The sequence below is a fragment of the Rhopalosiphum padi genome, chromosome 3 (genome assembly GCF_020882245.1).
Source record: "Rhopalosiphum padi isolate XX-2018 chromosome 3, ASM2088224v1, whole genome shotgun sequence".
In the NCBI taxonomy this organism is placed as follows: domain Eukaryota; kingdom Metazoa; phylum Arthropoda; class Insecta; order Hemiptera; family Aphididae; genus Rhopalosiphum; species Rhopalosiphum padi.
In genome coordinates this window covers 68,125,878-68,148,044 of record NC_083599.1, presented here as the reverse complement: position 1 = coordinate 68,148,044, position 22,167 = coordinate 68,125,878, and the positions used below count along the sequence as shown (strand labels likewise).

Here is a 22,167-nt window from a genome sequence, read left to right as displayed (position 1 = left end):
CAAAGTTTAGAGCTTGCTCAGTCCGTCGACAATTTTTTTCTGCTTGATTTTAAAGAAAGCAAATTATTCATTAACCATTATAAAGTAAGAATACATCATCTTTCAATAAAATCTCTAAACAATGAATATTATGATTATATGCTTTAATTTATATTTTTTTACTACTGTATTATAGGATCTGTTTCAAATTGATACTGATACATTAATGGCGGAAATGACTGTTGCAAAAAATGCTTTTCAAACTGTGTATCAAGATCAGGTATTAGGTGATCCAGAGCAAATGAAAAGTATCATAAATGAAGCTACTTTTCCAAATCTATACAAACTCCTTGGTGTTGCATATACTTTGCCAATAAGTAGTGCAACTTGTGAAAGGTCATTTTCTGCGATGAGGCGAGTCAAAACATGGTTACGGTCTACTATGATACAAGAACGGTTTTCAAATTTATCTATCATTCATATTGAGAGAGACATATCAAACAATATTAACAGTGAAGACATTTTAAACGATTTTTCAAGTGCTAACAATAGAAAAATACCGTTAATTTATTAAAATGTTACCTACTATAAAAAGTTGACTTGTTTTCTTTTTTCTTACTCTCATATTAGAGGTAAACAAATTTAGTTATAATAATAATTAATATTACATTTTTAAGAAACTAGTAAGATACTAATTACTAGTGGTTGCTATAAAATGTTGAGTAGAGTATACCATTTTTATGATGGTATTTATGGACTAGGGGGGGATGGCACCCCATGGGATATTTTAAGTTCATAGGTTTGTTAGGAGGGCTGTAGCCCCCCCATAATTTTAACCCTAGTTGCGCCTATGCATATAATGAATTTTTTAATATGGATATTGGTTTAAAGTTTCCTTGTATAGAACACCAAACTGATATATTAACAAATATATGGTGAACCCAATCATCACAAATTGTATAAAGTTTTGCCACTTATTGAAAATTAAAAAAAAAATTTATTTCAAATTTCAATCCCTCTAGGAATATAGCAATAGATGAGAGCATGATTGCATGTAAAGGTAGAACAACATTAAAACAATACATGTCATTCAAACCAATAAAAAGAGGTATAAAAGTATGGGCAGCTGCATGTTCTAAAACTGGTTACTTGTTAAATTTTGATATTTATCAAGGGAAACAAGAAGACCCAGAAGTAGGCCTCGGAGAAAGAGTTGTGACTTCTTTAGCCTCCCCTATTGACAATAAAGGCTTTTGTTTTTACTTTGATGGTTTTTTTTAGTAAATATGTTCCAATGATAGAAAAAATGTTAAAAAAAATAATTTTGGTTGTGGTACCATATAATCAAACAGAAAGTATTTTCCTTCAGCTATTTTAAAAAATGACAAAAGTTTTATAACAGGAGAATTTGATATTGCTACTTCAAAAAAAGAACATAGTGTTAGTATTTAGTAAGTGGAAAGATAGAGGCACTAAATGTGTCAATATCATCAGTAATTTTCATGATACCAGTGTTGTACATAGAAAAGACCATTTTGGTAACAAACACTTGATAAAATGTCCAATTTCAATAGTTGATTATAATAAATATATGGGTGGCGTTGATCACTTTGATCAATTTCATTCTTTTTATAATATTTCTTGGAAATCTAGACGTTGGTGGATGAAAATTTTTTATTACTTTTTGGATGCATCTATAGTAAATAGTTATATTTTATATAAAGTAACTAGTGATCTCCATGACCCTAAATCATCAAAATTAACTCACTATGTAAAGATTCTGGCAAAACTGTTGTAAATGAATTCTATAAATTACAAAATATTGGAGGTCAACCTACCAAGGGAACTTATCGTCGTTGTGGTTACTGTAGTACAAAAAATAAACCTAAACGCTCTAATATTATATGCAAGAAGTGTGATATTGTTTTATGTCTTGTATGTTTTTACCCATTCCATAATACATAAAATTTAATTTTATGAGTTTTATTTTTCAAATTTAAATATTTATTAATTTTGTTAATTTTAAAAATCATTTTTTATATCTTTATGAATTTATAAAATATTATGTTATTATAATTTGTTTTATTTTCATTTGTTACATATTATATAGTCATATTAACCAAGTAAGGTTACCAAATTTGTTATTTTTTACTTATGTCAGTTATATTTTTATTTTATTTTTTAATGTTGTGTAAAGTACAATTTTTATTTAATATATACAAGGATTTTAGTAACTTCTAATAAAAAATAAATTACTAGACAAAGTCCCTATGTAATTTTTAAGTTTTATTTGATTTATTTTTAGTCATTGAGCTAATAATAATTATTATTCAATGAAATTTAACAATAACATAAACTTAATAAGGCAACTGAAAAGGAAATATGCCTATTGAAAAATTAATTAAGAAAAATCTCTATCCTATAGTAATTTTATTGTGTATGTGTTAAATGTTTATAATTAATTTAACTATAACCTTTGTTTTATATAGTTGTACTATCTAGGATTTGTAGATATTGAATGTTAAAATAGGTAAGTATATATAATACACAGCAGTTTTTAAATATTTTATTTTAAATAGATGTTAAAAGAAGCATTTGAATTTATTAATCAATGGGAATCAAATTTAAAAGACCAATTAATCAATAAGGATGATTTTTTAACAACAACGACAGCTGATGGCCTCAAAATAACATTGAAGTCAACAATAGACCTTATTGACTATTTGTTAAATGATTGTAATTATAAATATGTTTTGACGGCCAAATTAAACCAGGATTGTTTATAAGTATATTTTATGATGACATTTTTGGTTACTGTTATATCAAACAATGAAATCTTAACCATTATAATTTTAAAACCTCCTAAAAATGGTAATTGTACAATTTTTTAAGGTAAATATTTTGTAAATAAAAATAATATACTGTATTTATATATATAAACTTAGATACCTACAGAAACACTTAATTTTACTAATTTTCTTTAGACAATTGCAGACCTAAAAGACATAATTAGTGATCCAACAAATACACCAGCTAGAATAAATAAAATTTAAAAATTTAAACAAAAATTAAATTATTCAGAAACACAGTTATTCAGACTCAACTGTTTTTGATTGTCTAGTGTATTATCTGGCTGGGTATTAATCATGGTTAACTGATTTACTTAGATAGTTTTTTACAAATCAGAACTTCTAACTATTAATTTTATAATTAATATATTATATTTTATAGGTATATATCAAAATGTTTAGTAGCCAAAACTAAATGTGAATTATGTAAGTTACATTTAATGAACTTAAATACTTCTAAAACTGGGCCTGAAGCAGATCTGGTGAATATAAAAAGTAGAGGCTACCTGACCCATCCAAATAATAACATTTTTAAAATTTTTAAGTTATTAGAGTTATCATTTACTAAATTTGCTGATGCACATAATGTTTTTGAAGAGGCTTCTGAATTTTTTTTTAAGTCAAAATATAACTTGATTTTCCATGTACTGAACATCGAACAGATGTACTAATGGATATTTGTTCATATTACCTGATTATGAGAATGCGTCAATACAGCTATCAACAGAACCAAAATAACAAAAAAATTAATAAAACAAAAAAAAATCTTTCAAAATTGGTTAAAAGTTTACTAAAATAATATTATATATTTTTTATTATAGGTGCCTAAGCCCTAATATAAATATAAAATTAATAACTTCCATCGATTTGTGTAATTTTATTCGATACTATAGAAAAAAATACATTGGTCGCAGTTAAATGTACAATGGGCTACAGCTTAGTAGCATTGAGTATACGTTATTATTTAATTATTATGCTTCAGAAAGATTGAAACAGTTATTATAGAATTAGAATACATAATATTATGTATATGTATGTATAGTATTTTACATAATATGAGTGATTAATGATTATTATTATTCAGCATTATTTAAAGAAAAATTATGAGCGCGGGAGTATAAGAATATTGTTCTGTATGGTTAATAGTAGTTGAGTTTATAGTCACTACACATGCAAGCGCTAGTGTTTAAGTCTCAAGCTGTTTAATACTAATAAGTAGACATTCATTTCGGTAGACACTTTTCTGGTATGTGAATCATGGGTCGATGGGCAACCATACTATCTATAATCGTGGTACAAACTGACGACTCACGACCCGTTGCGGTCTTGTCTCGTGTGTGTGTGTGTGTGTGTGTGCTCGTGGACCAGCTCCAAGACGTCAAGTTCTAAATTTTATCTTAATATTGTATTATTCTGTTGTGTGCTTTGTTTATATTGTATTCTTACAATAAAATGTAAATGCGCCGTAGTGCAATAATTAATTATTCAATTATTTAATTCATGTATTAGTGGTTGTGATAGTGCCATACAACGATCATAACCTATTTAGAACGCCCCACAGTGGTATAAAAGACAATTTTAGGCGGCCAAAAATACTATTTTTAAAACTAAAAAATTATTGTTTTTTTTTATCAATAATTTATCTTTACAATATTATATGGTTAATTATAAAATTTCAAGTAAATTAGTTAACATACACCTGACTTATAGTGCTGTTCGTATAAAATTATTTGATTGATATTTTTAAACTTTCACATATTTTATATTATTTAATTCTCTCACTTAGAACGATAAAAAATATATTTTTTTTTATGCAGTTATTATATATTGTCTTAAATGCCATAATAACAGATTTTTTTTTGATTTTGATTTTTTTTTTTAGTATTAGTTATATATATTATTGTGTTGAAATATTGAGTGTTTCAAAGGTTATTGAACTTTGGAGTAATGATACTTAAATTTACGCACTTTTACCAATTGTTCATTATATACATATTGTATAGGACATTGATAGCTATTTAATAATATAATAATTTTTTGCATTCAGTTGCAACAGTAATTTACAAATATGGATTTCTTTAAATAAATATGACGTGTACTATTAAAAAAAAACTCGATTTTGGTACTTAATAAATTTGGTTTTAGTGTTAAATTAAATTGTTTTCCTTTAAATATACACATTTAAGAAATAAAAAAATTAATGGACCAAATTAACCATTCAATATAAATAATTATATACAATATATTCTACGGAGGTAACTAATTGATTAATAAGTCAAAGTGATTTCTGAAAAAGATTGATTTATGTCACTTTCTTCAACTTCATCTGATTCTGGTATTATCAATAATTTTTTAACATCGTCTGATAACTCATGTTCATATTGTTTTGAAACATTTCGAATGGATGAAATGTACGGGTCTGACGAAATCAACAATGTAACAAATCTTCGTTTGTATTGAGTCTAGAGTTTTTACGAGTATTATGTTCTCTGTATAGTTTATAGTCCTTGTTTCGACTCTCCTGCGCTTCTTCAGATAGTTTACCTAAAATGTATAATATTAATTTTATATAATAAAACTTACTCTTCGATTAATATTACCAATAGGAAGTGGTGCAAATCGTATAACATCTGCACCGTGTAATAACACTTTATGCACACTCGCAGGTATGTAGTACCATGGATATAACGTGACAAACATCTTTGCAGTTTTTAAACAATACTCTTCAAAGTAATCTATATTAATTATTTTTCCGCTTGCCCTAGCTGATAAAATATTTCCACACCGTTGAATCAATTCCACATTTAAACCTGTACAATTTGCAGATGCTTCAGCGTTTCTAAAAAATTTCTTGCAGTATTACCATCATTAGAAGTGCCATGTCCTGAGTTTTAAAAAAAAAAATCGTTAGTTTAAATATATATATATATATATAGTTGTATTTACCTTGTAATACCACGTCGACTAAAAGTCCCATTTCAGACCGAATCTTATTTTGAATTAATTTTTTTCTATCAATAAATGCTTTTTTGTTGATAGCTCTGACCTGTACAATTTTAATAATATATATAAATATTAATTTAACTTAGTTATGAAAATAATTTAAGATGTATACCTGCCAAGTTTTAAACTCTAAACGATATGCCAAATGTAAACAATATTCAAAAAACCGTATCCACGCGTGTAGAGTAGATAGTCCGAATCTATAATTTTCAATTTTATTTGGAATATTTTTAATGCTATCGATGTCATTAAAACGTGTCGGCTTACATCCACAAATGTAACACGTTTGACTAGATGTTTCAGTCATAGAATTGCAAACCTAAAGTAAATTTAAGTATAATCATAATTCTGGAGTTAAATTTTGCTAATATTTACGTACCTTTCCATCGACCATTGAAAATATGAGAGTATGTTTAACATGAACGACTGATTCGTTAAAAATTACATCTGTGTTTATAAGCTTAAGTATTTGTGTTTCAATATCTTTAACTTCATCTTTAGTACTCTCGATAGTTTCTTTTTTAAACATATATTTGATTGGACGGCAAAATTTAGTGGATGATGGAGAAGGGATCCGATACTAGTTATACATTGGATAAATTCTTTTTGGTATAAAAATTCAATCAGATCGTGATAATATAGTATTTTATATGCATTTCGAGAGGTGGAATTAACTAAAAAAAAATATCTATACGTAAATTATTTGTATAAGTAATAACGAAAAATAACAAAATATCAAGTGATAGTACCTAACTAGATATTGAAATATTAGTATATAAGACGTAATTAAAACGAAAAATTATAAATCTAATTCAATAAATATAAACGTGAATGGCAGGTAACTTACTAATTAACTGATTATCCATTCTTCAAAATTTATAATTTTTAAATTTAAAAACGAAGTATTATAAACAAAAAATAAGAACGATTTAAATCAAATAGTGCACTTATTATCTTACCAACAGTCGATAGATAATATGCGCCCGTGAAAATAACCAACTGAACAAATTGTTCACTAGTGCAATATTTTATAATAGTGTGCATGTCTTATCTTTACAACTGTCAGTAATAAATTATTTGATTGTATACCTTTTCTTTCTAAAAGTTGATAAAGCCCCAAAACCATGGTTTTTACAATATTTCGTCATATTTATTTAAAGAAATCCATATTTGTAAATTACTGTTGCAACTGAATGCAAAAAATTATTATATTATTAAATAGCTATCAATGTCCTATACAATATGTATATAATGAACAATTGGTAAAAGTGCGTAAATTTAAGTATCATTACTCCAAAGTTCAATAACCTTTGAAACACCCAATATTTCAACACAATAATATACATAGCTAATACTAAAAAAAAAAATCTGTTATTATGGCATTTAAGACAATATATAATAACTGCATAAAAGAAAAATATATTTTTTATCGTTCCAAGTGAGAGAATTAAATAATATAAAATATGTGAAAGTTTAAAAATATCAATCAAATAATGTATATATTTTATACGAACAGCACTATAAGTCAGGTGTATGTTAACTAATTTACTTGAAATTTTATAATTAACCATATAATATTGTAAAGATAAATTATTGATAAAAAAAAAACAATAATTTTTTAGTTTTAAAAATAGTATTTTTGGTCGCCTAAAATTGTTTTTTATACCACTGTGCGCCCTACAGTATATGTACAATGTAGGTACATTCTTTAATGGAAAAGTATCAAAACTTTAGTGTATTATTTATATATGTTATATATGACTTATTACATCACTTGCCTATCTTAAGGTAAAAAATATGTCCAGTGCTTGTGATAAAGGCTTAACACAAAATAAAAATTCCTCAATGTAACTATGGTCAGAAACAGTAAATGTGCACTGCTTTAAATTAAGTGCTTTAGTAAGTTCACTAGATTTTTCTTTTATTTTTTGAATTTGAGTTAACGAGTCAAATAGTGAATTCCATCTCGTCTCACCTGGTCTTGATAGGGTATGTCCTAAAATTGACTGAATTATCTCTGCTGATTTTGGTCGACTTGCCGCATTCCATAACATATTACCCTTTGCATGACTCTAGTATGCATTTCATGGATATGTGGCGATGATATAATGGTTTTCAATTTTTCATTATATCACTAGTAGCACAAAGGCTCAATGTATGAGCACAACATCGAATATGCCTAGAAAGAATAACGTAAGGTTCATTTTCTAAATCTTCACTTTGAAAACTATGAACACTTGAATCGCTATCGCTTTCGTCAGTATCATTACTATCACTCAATTTTCTAAAATGTGTCATTTTTACACCAAATACATCAAATGCTTTAACCATATTACTGCCATTATCTGTAACCGTTGCTATTACCTATGACCAAAAAAAAAATGTTCAAGTTCATTAAATTAAACCAGATAATTATTATCATTATTGAGTTAAGCCACAATAATCAAAAAATCAATAAAAATACATTTTTTACAATTTTTATTAAGGGGGCTCCAGCGTAATTAAAATCGGACATTCTGAAGTCTGTGTAATTTACTACCGCTTATTGGTCTAAAACGCATGAAAAATACGTGTGCTGCGATCCCCTTAATGAAATTGTTTATTATTTAGCAAAAAATACGTCATAGAATGATAAAAATAAATCGCAAAAAAATCATGTCTGATAAATTATAGAAAAGTTCTATATAAATAATTCATACCTTAAGGTATCGTTTGTGTGCAATAGTCCATAAACTATTAAAACTAATTAACTATATTATATACCATTTACCTTAGTCACGTCCAAATTGTACTTGTAGTATATATTATGTAATATTTTTGCGATTCTATCGTGTGTATGAGCACCTCTAAAACGGCGACATGCTAGGCTAACTGATTTTCGCTCTAACGAGTCTTCATCAATCCAGTGAACGGTTACACCCATAAAACTTCTTCATTTTGCAGACCACACATCAGCTGTTGTGCATAAGTAATTTACTTTTTCGAATGTACTTTTTAATTTTTCAATGTTTGTATTAAAACGAGTTTCGATTTTTCTACTAAGGCTCCGGCGACTCATTAAAGTTAAACTATTATTTTTAAGAATTCCAGATGCAATAAAAATTTTTAAAAAAAAATGGATTTTCTACTGTTCCGAGAGGTGCCATTGAATGAATAATATAATTAGTTACATCTTCGTCAAATTGATTTTGAGAGTATTTTGATTTATTCTTACAGTTCGTATTATTGGGATGTTCATATTTTTCTTTTTTTCGTGCGTCATTTATATAATTTTCATATTCATCTAAAACTGTACTATCGTGCTTCCTCTTTAAATGTGATTTAAAATTTGACGATGAAAATTTAGATCCTTTAATGTTTACATTTTTTGGCTGACATTTAACACAACTTGCTATCACATTTTTAGAGTCAGAAGAAATCAGTTTAAAAAAAGTTCCATCAAGTATAGTGGCCGTTTTTATCAACTTTGATGACTGCTGTCATCTTGGGAAATAGTTTGACTCTGACCCTCCAATAATTCTACAGTTTGAGATGAACTTGACCCGCTTTCATCATTATAAACTTCAACAGTGTCACTGCCACTCGTAATACTCAAATCATTCATAACTGTATTAATTTTACACACTTACAGAAAAATGAAAATAACTACTGTGAACTGTCGATATCAAACGTCGATAGTGTATTAAATACAATTTCAGCACTTGTAAATTATAATATAGCTACATCAAATTATATCAGACTTTATTTTAATCTAATTACAAATGTTACTAAAGCAGTAAAACCCAATGTGCGGGTAAATACTAAATAACATGTCGATGTCGAGGACAAATAGTACAATATATGTAGAGATAAAAATATTATTTATGATTTTTGGTTTTGACATTTTCGATAGCAGATAATAATATAATATACCAATACAAATGAAACACACCGGTTTCAATTTTTAATCAAGTTGGAATTTTAAATTATCCACGAATCATTTGAGATAAGGTCGACAATAAAGAATAATGGATAACGAATAATTAAATGATGAATAAAAAAATCTAGAATAACCCATAAGAATAGAGAATAACAAATCATCGTAAAAATTAAAATGATGAATAAAAATAAACTAGAATAATCAAATGAAAAATAAATGAATAAAGAATAATATTTTATTCGAATGATTATTCGAATAACGTTTTATTCGAATAATGCCAAACTCTGCCATACTGTTTGTAGACCAAATCCGGACATCAGTTCTGTTTCGTTGGGGAGGGGGGGGGGGGTAAAATAAAAAATAAAAAAATTGTTCTTTCATTAATACAATTTTATTTAGATCTATAAATTAGGTTAAATATGTTATAAAATGTGTTACATAATAATTTTTATTAGTTCATTATTTAGTTCGTGCTTGGTCCTGATTCTTTTTTCTTTTCATATTTTTCAGATGCGTTAATTTTCTTCAGAAAACATTTGTCAATTTTAATTTTATCATGAAATTGTGAACATGTCAAATCAGAATTTGTTTTCATATTAAGTAGCTCTTTTAGAACTGTTATTGACAATCTTCCTCTTTCAGCACTCCAAATAGACCCCATCATTGAAAAAATACGCTCGGCGGGAGCTGAAGTGCCAGGCAGATACATGGCAAATTCTATTATTTTAAAAATATTCAAAAAGGAAACGTTGCTTCTAAAAAATGCATCAAATATTTTCGTCCATTTTTCATGCATTTTTGGTGTCAATTCTTTTGGTTGTGAAGCCCAGTTAGGTTTCAGATGTCATAGTACTTGGACTAGAGACGACCGTTCATCAAATAATTGATCCACATTGATAGAATTTGGTACAATACTCACAACAATTATTGCACTAGCCTCCATCTCTTCCCAAGTAGGATCATTTTGTAACGATAACCATTTGAATTTGTTAGCTTTGTCAAAGCTATTTTCCCAAAGTTTTAAATAATTTATCCCTGCTTGATAAAAACCTTCCATATTTTTACGAAAATGATTTTCCTTATCAGCATCGATTGTATTATCATCTTTTAGTTTAGCAAGTAGCTGCTTAGCTGCAAATGGTATAAAGTTATTTGCTTTCCGTTCTTCTAGTTTGATAACTAATTCTTCATACACTTCTGTTGCTTCTGAAGCAGTTATATGGTCAGACTCAAGTTTGAGAATAGATATTTGGAACATTTGAACAGTTCCATGCACAAACTTTAAAAAAAGTTCAGATACTGGGTCTTCAAAAAATGCAAGTAACACAGCAGGACAGTTTTCAATAGTCATGAAATACGACTTTAAGGCGTCAAACAATAACAGTATCCGTTCTATGGCAGGTAATAAGCTCAAAAATCTCGTATTTCCATGTGAAAGGACTCTTTTATACTCTACTTAGTCGTGCCATAAGTTCTGTCCCTTATACAAAGGTGTCATCATCATCATCATCATATACAGCTTAAGGGACCATTGAGGTCCAACGCTGCCATCACAAACTTGTTCCATTCTTCCCTATTATACGCAATGTCTAACTGAGCCCTTTCTTGAAGCACTCTTAGATCCTTCACAACTGAGTCCTTCCATCTTGTTTTGGGTCTGCGCAGGGGTCTTTTACCCGTCATTTTGGCTATCATAGCTTGTTTAATAATTCGGCCATCCGCCCTCCATACGTGTCCTAACCATTCGAGTCTTTTGCTCCTTATATATGACAGAATATTTGGTCTTCTGTATAGCTCCCGTAAATCATTATTATGTCTTCTTTCAAATTGCTCTGTTTCTCTGTTATATAGAGGGCCATAAATTTTTCTTAGTATTTTTCTTTCAAAGGTAATTAGGCTCTGGTGGTTTCCCTTGGTGGTTGACCATGTCTCACATCCATATGTTATGATCGGTCTAATGTAACTGGTGTATAGGATTTTCTTTGATTCATAAGATAGATGCTTTGATTTAAGTAGTTTTAATAAACTAAAATAACATTTGTTAGCACTTGATAATCTATTTTTAATTTCATTGTGCATAATATTTGTACTGTTAATTTTACTCCGAGGTATGTGAATTGGTTAACTTTTTCGAAGGTAAGATTATCTACTTCTAGATCTGAGTTATCTATATCTATTCGTGTCATACACATATATTTGGTTTTCTGTTGGTTCACCTCTAATCCCATCCTCTTGCTCGTCTTCAGAAGTTTTCGAGTGGTTTGTATAACATCATCTCTTGAGTTTCCCATTATGACTATGTCATCAGCATATGCCAATAGAACATTCAGATCGCCGAGACTCATTTTTCGATCTTCTGACATCTCCCTTACCACTTTCTCCAGAGCTATGTTGAATAGCATTGGAGATAATGCATCGCCCTGGCGGAGGCCAGTCTGCACTTTAAATTGTGTTGACGTTTCTTGCCAGAATCGTACCTTAAAGTTGGTATTAATGTTGCACATTTTGACTAGAGCTATGTATTTTTGGGGTATTCCAAACGATCTGGCCACTCGTCTATGACAGCACGCACCACTTCTAACGGTATTGAGGCAGCTGACTTTACCAAATCGGCTTTTAATGATTCGATATTTCGATGGGGCTTAGAGCAGGCCTTCTCCTGTAAAATATTCCACAGTCTGTAGTCCAAAGGATTGAGGTCTGGACTTCCCGAGGGCCAATCTTGAGCGGCGATAAATTCAGGTAAATTGACCTCTAACCAGCGTTGTGTGGTTTTTGCTTTATGTGCAGGCGCTGAATCCTGCTGAAAGGTCCAGTTCTTTCCTACAAACAAAGTATCACTTAAAGGCTTCACTACCTTTTCTAAAATATCGTTTTTCTAGGATTCTTGTTTTCTTAACAATTTCTTTTTACACCACCGAAGTTAGTATTAGTGTTATCAGTACAAAGACAAACAACTTTTGAGTCAATAGAATACTTTTTAATACATTTTAAAAGATGTCTACCAAAATATCAGAGGTTTCACCCGGAAATTGATCAAAATATAAAAGTTTAACTTTAATTCCTTCATTTTGATTAAAATAACGAACGCATATAGGAGTCAGTTTAATTTCTTTTCTATTAGAACTGTCAATCGTTAGTGTAACAAAATTTACGTCCCTGAGATCTTTAAGTAATTTATTAAATATGTAAGGAGATATAACATTTACAATAATTGCTTCCGTTTTAGTCCTAGCTCCTGAATATTTAGGCTCAAAAAACTTTTTAATAAGTTTGGCAGTACAGTCTGACGTTCTAAAACTTAATCCGTGTATTGCAGTGTGGTAAGCAAAAGTTGATTCTTTGGCCGCACACTGTAATTCGTCATTTGTGCTATCAATGTGTTTAAAAAAAAATTTTATACTTGCCGTGGATACTGCATGATTAGCCTTTTTGTGTCTGTCACTTTGTATGTGATTTTCAATATCATACCGTCCTCGATGCTCCACAGAAAATTCGGAATTGCATGTCGAACATCTCACGCGGTCATTACTATTTTGACACTGTTTTAGAAACTTATATTCTTCTTTTAGTTTGTCGGTAAAAACACACTTGCGTTTAGGCATTTTGTGAAGACGTAGTACCAAAAATTAACAATACTATAATATTTAATATTTCAAGCAAAACACAACTATAATAAAAACAAATGACAACCACCTCTTCACTCATAAACAGAAAAGAAACTGACGAGTGAATTATACGAGTCGTTTTCCAGTACGCATTACATGTGAACAAATTAACACACTATATTATATATAATAATACTAGATAACTAACAATTTAGTAAGACTATATTTGATAATACTTTAATCTTTTATTTTATGGCAACAACGATAATAATAGCCAATAGGTAGTCGCATATCGTGACGTGCCGGGAAAAAATATGTATAAAAATAGAAATTAGATATTATTCATTTATACAGAGTGAACCCAAAAATCTGCCACCTGATATAACTTTTTATATCAATTTAACCACGTTAAACGATTACCTTTGTAAAATCCGGACATTTTTCAAATCCGGACATGTGTTTGAAATCCGGACTGTCCGGCGAAATCCGGTAACCCTACCTAATCTTAAAAATTGTATAATTTATTTGTAATTGATTTAATTTAAAATGAAAAAAAAATCAAAGGTTTAAAGTTATCAATCAAACATATTTTAAAAAGTTACGTTTGAATAGTATTTTCATCAATTAACATAGATTTTAACACCACATAACATTAAAAAAAAATAGCATACCTATTTATTTTGAAAATCTTTTATAAAACGTATTCAATCCTTGTTATACACGAATTATAGTGTCTCCCTTATCGAACGACCTGCTACTGGTGGCTGAAAAAAATCGTGCGCTTTTTGGTAGACCAATTTTCTGTACAGAATTTGATCTCCTTATATGACGGAATAGGAATATGCTAAAAATATACAAACATTGTCTTTCCTAGTACTAGTAGTTAACCGAGTTAAACCAAGTCGACGATCAGATAAAATTATATAAATAAAAATAAATACACATGCGCTTACTCATTAAATTTGGTATATGTATGATTATTTTTATATGAACAAAAAAAAATATCGACTTGACTATGTCAGCTAGTAGGTATGCGTAATAAGTTATTACGTATGTAGGCGATAAAAAAATTTGGGTTAGTGTAGATGAAACGACAGACGTTGAAGGCCGTTATGTAGTTATTGGTACCCTGGAAGCAGAAAATTCAGGAAAAATATTTTTGTTATATTCTGATGTCTTGGAAAAAACAAATCATTCAACCATTGCAAAAGCGTTCGATAAAGCCATGTTTACATTATGGCCTGAAGGAATAAAACACGATAATGTAATTTTTGTATCTGATGCTGCCCCATATATGGTGAAAGCAGGAAGAGCTATTTGCACTCTATATTCAAAAATGGTGCACGTAACCTGTGTGGCGCATGCAATTTATAGAGTTGTGGAAGAAATAAGAACAAATTTTCAAGATGTCAATAAACTTATAAGTTGCGTAAAAAAAATATTTTTAAAATCACCATATCGTACACAAATGTTTAAAACTCTTGCTCCAGGTATTCCATTGCCACCCGAACCCGTAATCACGCGATGGGGAACCTGGCTAGATGCTGTAAATTACTATTGTGAGAATTTTTCTTATGTAAAAAAAGTTGTACTTGAATTAAATCATGATGATTCGACTAATATAAAAGAAGCAAAAGAACTTATGTCTAAATCAAGTTTAGAGGCTAATTTGATTTATATAAAATCTAATTTTGGTTTCATTCCTTCAGAAATAAAAAAGCTGGAGGCTTCTGGAGTCTTATTATCAGAAACTATTAATACAATTAAAAAAATTGAAACTACATTGTCCCTTGCTCCTAATGTATTCGGATAAACAATATCAAACAAATTGAATAATGTTTTGATGAAAAATAATGGGTTCAAAGTTTTAAAAAATATATCTGCTATTCTGGACGGTGAAAATACAAGTAGAGATGGTATTCCGGAAGACCTAACTTTAAATGATATGGTTCATTTCAAATATGCCCCTGTTACTTCTGTGGACGTTGAACGAAGTTTTTCTTCATATAAAAACATTTTATCTGACCGCCGTCGCTGCTTCCTGTTTGAAAATCTTAAGAATCATCTAATTGTGCAATGCAATAATATGTGTACAGGTAAAAAAATATGACATATTTTTCATTAATTTATTTTAATATATGATTTTATTGATTTTTCAGAATAATTATACCAGGAAGCGGTTGAATTCACAAGTCAAATTTATACCTATTTTATTCATAAATCATAATTATTAATTAATATTTTAAAAATAAATTTTTTCACTCATCTAAGTACATTTTTAGGTCATTTTTTAAATTCATTTTTTAGAGTTTTTAGGTCATTTTTGCATTTTTTTTAGTGCATTTTTGTGTATTTTTTAGGTCATTAAAATCCTAGCTCTAGTAATAACCTATACATTTAGCATACATGTAATTTAGGAAAAAAACAATTTGTATTGTATATATTGTTTTAGGTTATACATAAATTATTATACATAGTACCTATAATATATACTATATACATATATAATTTGGTGCGCAATCGTGTTGCACCGATAAATATGTATGTTAAAATTTATTTTATTTTTTAATAATAATATTCTACGGTACAAAGTGGCAACGACGCGCCTATTTTCTTGCTCAATCGTGTTCTAGCCACTGATCTCTATTGTAGGACATCCATGACGAGTAATTGACGACAAATTATATCTCCATAAACAAATCGAGCTACTCTTTTTGTTGTTTTGTCATGCAAAGCACGAACTTCGCACTACTTACTAAAATAGTCTACTGCAACAGCTACATAGACCCTTTTCTCATCTGTACCAGGATTATGTAATTTATGCAAACATTTCTGGTGGTATCGTGCTTCCGCTGCCACTAAATCAATTTCGAAACATACAATATATTTTTACAGTTTTTAAAACATCCATCACCTTTTTTGTCTGCAAGTTCCAGTTTGTTGTCTGCAGTTAATAGCGGTAACACAATTTATTAAATCACTTGCATTTTTCTTTTTCTTCGTCAGCTACTAATCCTCAAATAAAACAATCTTTTAAAATCAAAAGTTGATCGTACCCTACTCTTTGGTAGGCTCGATATAACACCTTCACTTTCACGATTTCTTTTAAATGCAGTAATACTCGATGCTCGAAAATTTACACGAGCTTCAATTGAAGATACATTCATCATAATTTCGTCTTTACACCATCTTTTTCAATACTTGCCTTAATCAACGTTTGAAGTCCACAATCGACCTGCACAATATCTCCATAGCTAAAGAGTTTCTCATAAATCGCACATAAATCTGCCATTTTAACGAAACCAAGAAACGAAAAATACGTGAGTTGCGCTCGCAAACAACTCAATACTGATGAATATTACCACATTGCTGTTACGTCTGCCCGAACAACCAATAAAACGATAACACGATTATAATTAATATTTATTAATAGTTCCATCGACGGATATTTAATGTCTGGCGGGAAAAACCCGTTGATTAGGCAGCGGTGTGTCAGCTGAACAAACGAGGTTCATTCACAAACACGAGTATGTAATAATAAAAATATAATTAATATAATCCGATATATCAGATGTACTATAATACCTATAAAATTTAAAGTGTGTTAGCTTAGTTTAGACCGTACAACGATGATTTTTCATAAATATCTCTCTCGGAAAAAAAAATTCTTATAAATGCTTATTTTTACTTTAATTTTTTTTTTTGAAACCTTTTGATTGTAGGCTTAATGACTAGGGATACTTTTTTATAGATAATTTATTCAGCTTTAATTTAGTATATAGATATTTTAGTTGTACAATTGATATTTTAGGAGATTTTTGTGATAAACTGATTTTTAAGCAATTTTCACCCCTTACAACTACACTTAAAACTTTAGCACATGCATTATCACCGGGGACTTTTGGGGAAATAATCAAGACCCAAAACTAAAACAAAAAATCAATCAAAACCTTTTGTTTTATTTCTTCCGAATAAAGTCGCTTATCGCACCAATTTCTGTGGACTAAAAAAATAGCAATGGCATTTAGAAAACTTAGAATACCCCTACTGGCATCATCATATTCCCCGTAGATAGATATTTTAATTTTTGTTTGCTTGCAGTACCATGTTTTATCTTTGGTTACCCAGGTCACGTTATGCTATTATTGTCTCGCCTGCTGCATTTCTTAAGCACATCAAAAAAGTAAAAACATAAACAAATATAAGGATAAAAATATTTGAAAATATAATTTTTTAATAACTTGAAACTATGTAAAAAATATTTACAAAAACATGAATAATTTTTGAAATAAAGAGTGTTTTATGATAAAAAAAAAATCACCCTGTATTTATAATTTATATATAAATTATGTTTCAGGATGTTCTGACATAAGAAGTAACTTATTTGGTATTAAAATATTAAATATTTTAAAATGTATTATATTCAAAAAAGCCAATTTGTAAAACCGACTTTTTCCCTTTATCGATCTATTTATTAACAATTAAAATTTTCGATTGTTCTAAATATTTTTTTTTGGAAATATCGATAAAAAATTTAAGCAGTTCAATAAATCTTGAAAATGTAGTACAAGGTTTCTTATAAATTGTGCTATTTGCCCCTCCCGGTATAAAAAGCTAGAGGGTAACATATCCTAGGATATTTGCACCCACGGTTTTCACCTTGGGGGGGGGGAGAATATCCTAGGAAATTTTTACCGGGGATATTATAAACCTTGGCAAAGCATACCCCGGGGGTATGGTTAACCGGGGTTGCGATTCACCTGTTACACAGGACGTATCCATTGAAACCATATAACTAGGCTCCATCGAATAAATTTTGAGGAGATGGGATGTGTCAGTGTTGTTGCATCGTTGAACGTATCCATTAAAACCGTATACCTATATCCATTTTTCAGTTTGGCCAATTATTGTAATTAATTAGTTATATCATAAAGGTGTTTTAATATAAAAATATAGTGCACAAACATAGTAAAATGTAAAACATAATTGAGGGCTCCCTACGGATTAAATAAATTGATAATATTATTATGTTATACATTTTAATAATTATTACTTATTAAATAATAAGTATAGTACCTATATCGATTGTCTAGTTTACAGGGCTTTGAACCGAAATTAAAAGTACAAATAATTTAACAGGAACTGTACCTTTGCCCTTTTTGGATTTTCTTAGGAACCTAATCTGGAACCGAAACCCCAATATTTGTTGGGAGTGAATTTTTCGGGTATTTTCGGTTCCAAATGCTCCAATTAAATATTAAAATATTTCATGTATTTATGTAATAAGTAATACTATTTCATTAAATTTGGTGATGTTGTAAATGCATACGTGTATTAATAATTATATATTTCTATAATCTACCCTAACAGTTCCAGAAAAAGATTAAATATAAACAATTACCAACATAAAAATGTATAAAGATTGTTGTTTTTCACCGCCTCCCTGGCGATTTGTAAAACCTATCGACATGATTAATTCTTAAAAACTGATAATAGGTAAGTAAATTGACTAATAGCATAATATAATAATAATAACTATCAACATACAATTAATCCCGCTGATGTCAAATTAGCTGTTTTACGTTCGTAAGACGGAGACACAACTTGTGAGTTGCGGGTATGACGTCCTACTCTAAATGTTTGATTATTCTTCTATCAAAATATTAAATAATAAAGTGTGGATTGAATAACGTTATTTTATTATTTAGTATTAAACTTCTCAAAACACGATTCAAAAAACCAGACGACTTTAAAACAGAATAGTAAACATACATAACTAACCCATTATTAGCACATACGACAGAGATATACATACTATTGGCTTGAAATATTGTGTTGACAACTAATCTAATTTTCAGTTTGTAAATACGTTATTTCAAACGCTCACGTTCTCGTACCAGTTGGAATGTTTCTTGGTGTCTTAATAACTTAATATTTTAACCTATACTTGTTAAATTATTTAGTACAATTGTGAAAATACCTGTGACGAAATCTTGTGTGTGAAATGACATTTACTCAGTACAGTCATCTGCCGATTCGTGGACGGACAGAAACGAGAGAGAAACCCTATCTGAACGACCTTTGTAATCTGAGAATTGTAGCTAACAGCGAATTGACGGTAAACCCGCGTACGCACACAGATGAAAAACGGTACCGATGTGATGTCTGTCATAAGTCGTTTACTCAAAACAGCCATCTGACTGTACACAAGCGGACTCATACGGGTGAAAGACCGTACCGATGTAATGTTTGCAATAAGTTGTTCACTCAAAACAGCCATCTGACTATACACAAGCGAACGCATACGGGTGAAAAACCCTACGCATGTGAGATATGTGACAAGAAGTTGATCTGTAAGAGTGCACTGACTATACACCGTCGGATGCATACGGGTGAAAAACCGTACCGTTGTGAAATGTGCGATAAGTCGTTCTCTCAAAGCAGCAATCTCAATACACACTGGCGGACGCATACCGGTGAAGAACCCTACGCATGTGAGATATGTGACAAGAAGTTGATCAGTAATAGTGCACTGACTGAACACCGACGGATGCATACGGGTGAAAAAAACGCACAAGTGTGATATATGCTGTCAGTCGCATGTCCTAGTGACAATATGACGAATCACAATAAAAGGACAAAATCGATGTTTTTCGTGGACTTGCCGGTAAATTGCTGGATGTGTTTTACAAAATAATGATCACTATATCGTTGACAGTTAATAACGCACACCCATGTAAAATTCATTGTTTTCTGTACATCAAAAATAAAGTTATATATTTATTAACGATTGTGACGAAAATCATTATGTCGTTATTATCTATTTTTAATAAATTAGTAAAGCTATGAGCATTATACATTATCTATTCATTTAAACAATGTAAAACCCAATACAATATATTATTATTATTATTTTTTAATTATTTTATAATAATTTAATACAGTTCGCATAAACTGTAATAATTTAATAAATAATAATAAGTTCAGTAAAAATGTCAAACAATATAATTATAAAAAGAATTTAATGTTGTTAAAATTAAATGAATCTATTAGGGTATCTTTCGCTTACTTCATTGCTCTTTTTATTAAAGGACCATTTTTTTAATAATTAGATTTCTTTAATTGATTATAAAAAATATTTGTTGACCTACTTTTACGTTGGAGGACGTTTAAATTTAAATTACTTATTAATTCAGAATTGACTGTATAACCGTTGATTAATTTGTGTAGGATTTTTAGAATACATATTCCTCCTGACTGCAAGACTATTCATATTTAGTGTGTCTAGCAATAGCTTATATGATGAACAAGGTTAACGTGGAATATCCCATTTTCAAGATATTAAGCGTGGGAAGCGATTTTGAATAGTTCCAAGAAAATGAATATTAAGAGTATTTACAAAAAGGGACAAGATTATTGAATTATAATTGGGAATAGAACGAACTAGTGAAAAATATAGTGTTTTAAAGGATATAGGATAACTAAAATCTATACAAGTCCCCTACCTATAACTCCTAGAACTGATGACGATTTTTTAGAAATAATGTTTATTGAATGAAATGGTCTAACAAAACGTAACATCTAAATCTAGATTTTCAGTCACCTGACAATGCAAAATATTATTTAAATAATAATTAAGAAAATAGAAATTCTGTATCTAGAAAATTACATTACCTCGTATATATCTTGCATTTAATTTATTTTTACATCAATTTTATATAATAAAAATAAATTGTATAACACACACAAACAGAATTTGTAGTCTTCGTAGATATACTGAGTGGTGAATAGCAGTGTAAACTAACAGACACTGTAATATTTTGCGTCTGAAATATCGACGCTATACTTTATATAAGATACTGGTTTTGATGCTGCACAATATTAATAAAATTAGATTAGATGGAAAGGTTTCCCAGGCCAGAACTAACCTAATGCTAAAATATTACCGGGCCACAACTCATCTATAGCCAATCTAATCTTTGAGGCCGTGTTCTCACCAAAAGCAACTGATGACAGCAACGCGATAGGCTTTGTTCTCACTAAAGAAACTTAAACTGTAACTAGATCGTGCAACTCGTTGCGTTTTGCAATATCATTTCACATGTCGTTGGAAATTGATGGAAATAGAGAAGAAAAAAAAACAATGTACAATACATTACAGTTATAGAAATTATAAATACATAAATTATAATCAATAGGATTAATTATAGTAATGGGGAAAGTGATAAGTAAGCCTGGATGATAAACATTACAAAGAAGAAGCGGGAAATCTGACTTATTCACTGATACGTTATTTGCATCAGATAGAATTAAATCTAAAATAGAGTCATTGTTATTTACTATATGATTAAATTGAAAAATATTTAAAAAAGATAATTTAGACAATAATTCCGACTCTGGTAATATTAAGTTGTATAAACTATGGAAAAAGCCTACAGAGCTAGGGAGCCAAAGTAATTTTGGAAGATTGTAGTCACCAACCATTATTATATTTCTTACATAAGGTAAACTAGACAGTAGGTTACTAATGATATTAAAATGAATATTTTAGTTATCTATGTCAGAACGAAATGGAAAATAAACATTACTTACTAGTATATAGGTAGCATTAATTTTAATTAGTACAAATAATTGCTCAACTGGACTGGTGGGTACAGATAACACACGAGAACAATATTTATTATTAACAGATAATAGAACACCACCCCCTCTAGAGCAGTTGCTTGTATTTGAATTACGGTCATGGCGATAAGTAGTATAGTTATTAAAAACTAATTCCGATGAAGTGACATTTGGCGATAACCAAGTT

General features: G+C 29.4%; 2 protein-coding genes across 2 annotated transcripts; both read left to right on the top strand.

Annotated features, from left to right (window-relative positions):
* Positions 1–1,023: 1,023 nt before the first annotated feature.
* LOC132925486 (uncharacterized) lies at positions 1,024–3,627 on the top strand. Its single transcript, XM_060989878.1, is given in 4 exon segments — positions 1,024–1,173; positions 3,061–3,116; positions 3,211–3,461; positions 3,464–3,627. Coding segments are annotated over 4 exon segments (621 nt in total).
* A 15,735-nt stretch (positions 3,628–19,362) lies between these two features.
* LOC132925484 (endothelial zinc finger protein induced by tumor necrosis factor alpha-like) lies at positions 19,363–19,941 on the top strand. The gene has a single exon (XM_060989877.1). The coding sequence runs from the start codon at positions 19,363–19,365 to the stop codon at positions 19,939–19,941; it is 579 nt and encodes a 192-aa protein (XP_060845860.1).
* The last annotated feature ends 2,226 nt before the right edge of the window (positions 19,942–22,167 follow it).